This window comes from Protobothrops mucrosquamatus, unplaced genomic scaffold (assembly GCF_001527695.2).
Source record: "Protobothrops mucrosquamatus isolate PMUCROS unplaced genomic scaffold, P.Mucros_1.0 scaffold9279, whole genome shotgun sequence".
In the NCBI taxonomy this organism is placed as follows: domain Eukaryota; kingdom Metazoa; phylum Chordata; class Lepidosauria; order Squamata; family Viperidae; genus Protobothrops; species Protobothrops mucrosquamatus.
In genome coordinates, this window is record NW_015395071.1 from 1 (window position 1) to 4,285 (window position 4,285).

The 4,285-nt window shown below is 35.2% G+C and overlaps 1 protein-coding gene across 1 annotated transcript in view; it reads left to right on the forward strand.

Annotated features, from left to right (window-relative positions):
* Positions 1-302: 302 nt before the first annotated feature.
* Positions 303-4,285, forward strand: part of LOC107300949 (zinc finger FYVE domain-containing protein 21-like) — a gene marked incomplete at its 5' end in the record, with an annotated part of 10,590 nt that continues 6,607 nt past the window's right edge. The window contains 3 exons of the mRNA XM_015830227.1: positions 303-471; positions 1,068-1,143; positions 1,950-2,041. Of these exons, the coding sequence (XP_015685713.1) occupies positions 303-471; positions 1,068-1,143; positions 1,950-2,041 (337 nt within the window). The remainder of the gene's footprint in view (positions 472-1,067; positions 1,144-1,949; positions 2,042-4,285) is intronic.

Below are 4,285 nucleotides of genomic sequence, written 5' to 3' on the forward strand. Positions count from 1 at the left end.
GCTTATTGTACTCTGCATTTTCATGGACTGATTGCTAGACTTCCATGGAAACTAAGGAAGTAGTGCAATGTGATCTGCAAAGACAGCTTTTCAGACATTTTTCTCAATTTGTTTTTGCAAACATTCTGGTGTTTTTTTAAACACGGCCTATCAGGATTTTATCTCTTTATACTCCTTGTACTTCTGCTGCAGTATTCTATCTGCCTGATAGAATTTGCAATAGATCAGAATCAAATATTTTAAATGTAATGATCCAATTTTGGTTAATCCCTCTCTCTTTCTCTCTGTCTCCTCCATTCCAGCATCATTGCAGGAGATGTGGAAAGTGCTTTTGTGATAAATGCTGCAGCAAGAAAGTGCCTCTGCCTCGTATGTACTTTGTTGATCCTGTACGCCAGTGTGCTGAATGTGGGCTCATTTCTCAGAAAGAAATGGAGTTCTATGACAGGCAACTCAAAGTGCTCATGAATGGTAAGTATTGAATATAGGTTCTTATTTGACTTGCTAAAAGACAATATATAAGAGTTTGTTTTGGGTGATACACTTAATAATAGTAATAAATAAATGACATAAAACAGGATTGTGAAATTTGAACCAAAAATTACGCTTTGCCATTAAGTGGTATATCGAGGGCAGTAGTGGATAGTAGAAGGCAGAAACTATATCTGATTTTGTTAAATTTGGGTAATATCAGTACAAGTTTAGTCATTATATATTAATTTTCCCTTTAGTGATTACACTTCAGTAACAATACTTGCAGGTCTTAGGGAAATGTACTGAAGGTTTGGGGTCTGCATAAATTTTGGAGCTTCAGCTTGGAATTTTTTGGTATAAGTACATGTTTGGATTCCAGAATGAAAAATGAGAAACCTCTGTCCCATTATAATAGGAATAATCTATATATGCCCAATTTCTTTCCTCTTAATAACAAAAGTTCTGAGAAAGGTTAATAAACATTAACTCTGTATAGTAAGATTGAGAATTGCACATTTAAGCTTGTTTTAATTTTATTGTATTTTTTAAAATGTATCTTTTAATTCCTTTTCTTCCATTTGTGCAATTTTTAGGTGCTACATTCTTCGTAACTCCAGGGACATCAGAAACAACAGAAATGATGGTTTGTCGACTTTCCAACAACCAGAGGTAAGAAGAGTGAAGTGTTTGCTAGTGCGAATTGAATCAGTTGAAATCTTTTTCTGAAAAATATTATCTTTGTTACATATTTTGTCTTAACATTTTGAAGAATTACCTAAGAAACATCCCAGCTGTTATTTCCAAAGTGTCATCTGAGCAATATTGCTTTGACTTGCTCTTAGCAGAAAATTGATACTTTTTCAGTTTCCATTTTTAAAGCTTTTGGCTGTGGTATGTATTATTTTTTGTTTTTCGTATAATTTAATAAGTAGTCTAGTGCACCTTATTAATTTTCTGGTATTGGTTATTGTATAAGCATGATCTTACTGGAGGAATACATTTTAATATTTCAGAAAGATATTTTTCAACTCATATCAATAGATTAATCTCCTTTAGCAAGTTGGGAAAATCAATACCTTTCTTTCATTATTTTATAAAGCTTTAAGGAGGTCGTTGTTTTGACATATAGTAATTTGTTTACAAGTATGGAAGTGATGACAGAATTTAGGAGGAGGTTTCCTTGGATAGCTTTTCCTATGTTAGAAACACTTTCAAAAATTTTGTTTGAGAATGAATTTTGTGTGTGTGTGAAACAGTTTTAGTATATTGCTGTTTTTTTTAAATGATAAAACACTTCAAACTATTATGAAGTGATACAACAAAACATAGGTACTACCAATAATGAGTAAGAAATTTTTTAACAAATGTAAAGTCTTATAATTATATAAATGATTTATTTTCTAGTATGGGACTTAGTATTGTAAGAATTACTAAATATACATGAAATGAACATCATTTTTTCTCTCTTTGTGCAGATATCTGTTTTTGGATGGAGAAAGCCATTATGAAATAGAAATTTCACATATTTCCACTGTCCAAATTCTTACTGAAGGATTTACTCCTGGAGGTAATTTGTTTATTAAGCATAAATAGTAACTAGAAACCTGCAGCTCAGATCCCTGGGTTTTGCTCTTCATAGTTTAAGCCTTCCAGATTATAGTGTTTGTGTGATTGAAACCATAATTTAGAGAATTCCTCTATCAGTATCTGTATTCCAGGTCAGGCAACACAATACATTGCTTCTCTCTTCCCTACCTGATTCCTTACTAGTGGTACATATTTCCTCATTGCTTCTCTTTAGTCTTTTTCTATTGACGTTTTTTAACTTTGCCTTTCAAATGTCTATTATTTTATCCAGTTTTTTTTACCTAGTGTCTTGTCAAATCTTCCTAGAATTCTATTCATATTAATAGTTAACTTCTTGGGATATTTTCTTGGATTGCTTCTTAATGGCAAGCATTCTGCAATATATTTGTCTCTGAGTTCTTTTCTTCTGGAATACATATCTTATATGAAATATAGGATAAAAATCAGGATGGCCTGCTGCACCAGGATCGGACAATCTTGCTTCAAATATGCCTCAGCAAGAGATGTTATTTGGGTGTCCTGGGGCCGGTCACTCTCTCTTAGCCCAACCTACCACACAGGATAATTGTTGTGGAGGAGAAAAATAGAAAAAAAAAAGATTTGTGAACCTCTGTAGAAAATGTATGATACAATCAAATAAGTAAAAATAGGAACTGGCTGCATTTCTTCAGGAATCATTTTAGTATTATGAAGGAGCGGTGGTGGTGGTGATTTAGATAGCAATAGTTCAGAAACATCCAGTCTGAGAATATTGTGATATAATGAACTTACAATTGTTAATACAATAGTGAGCAATTACAGGGCCACACAGTACACATAGTCTGTAGGAATTTTTTTAAAAGAATGTGATTGCTTAGACACCTCTATTTTAGTTCAGTTTAGAATATTAGTAGCTTTTGCACTTTCCGATTAATACATATGCTAATGGACAAGATTTTTTATATAATTAAGTATAATTATTGCATATATCACATTTGTGCACAATGAAAGTATTGTTGAATATATTAACTGTCAGATAATACTTATTGCTATCATACTAGAGCTTGCAAATATTTATTTATTGTATTTCTTAACCACCCATCTCTCTCAGAGGGGCTCTAGGCGGTGTACAATATAATGAATAAAATTTTAAAAATCAGAATTAATTGAAAATTTAAAAGGTTTAAAATTATAAAAAAATATAAAATTTCAGAAGGTGAAAAATTCCAAGATGAGGGCTTAGCAATTGTTAATACAGGCGGGGGAAATTCTAAAGGGGCTAGCCAGCTACACAATTGTATGGACCTCTGTGTCCCAGATGTAAGGCTGGTTAGCCAAGTTTTGACTCCTTTGAGAAACGCCAAGAGATTGGGGGCTTTCCTCATCTCTGAAGGCAGGGTGTTCCACAGTGTAGGTAGTGGCACAGAAGGCCGTCCTGTAGACCCTGCCTGTCAAAATTCTTTTACTGCAGCGTACTTTCCTTGCCTGAATGAGTGGGATGGGCTGATGTAATGGAATGAAGCCAGCTCCGTAGGTAGCTTGGCCCTTCGCCATGTAGGGTTTTATAAATGATGATCAATACCAAGAATTGGACCAGGAAGCAAACTAGTACCTAATGCAGTTTGTGGAGCAAAGGTGTTATATGTGCCCTTCTTTGGGCACCCAGTATGGTTTGCACAGACAATTCTGCACTGTTGAAGCTTCCAGATACTTTTCAAAGGTAGCCCCAGGCAGAGTGGGTTGCAATAGACCAATTGGGAGAATGACAGAATGGTAGGCCTCCCTGTCCAAGAAGGGGCATAACTGGCACACAATGCAGCAGGAGGCGTGAGTCCAAGAGGTTCTCCAAGTTACACACCAGGACTGGGGTAGTGCAACCTCATCCAGGACCAAAAATGATAAATTCCTGGATACAGAGGATCCCACCCACAGCCATCCCTTCTTATCAGGGTTCAGTTGAAGTCTGTTATTTCTCATCCAGACCCCCACAGCCTCCAGGCACCACAAAAAGCCATCCACTGCATCACTCACTTCACCAGAACAAAGATATACAGTTGCAAGAAAAAGTATGTGAACCCCTTGGGATAACGCGGAGTTTTGCATGAATTGGTCATAAAATGTGCTCTGAACGTCATCTAAGTCACAACAATAGAAAAACACAGTCTGCTGAAAATAATAATACACAAACATTACATGTTGCCATGGTTTAATTGAACATAACATGTAAACATTCACAGTGCAGGGA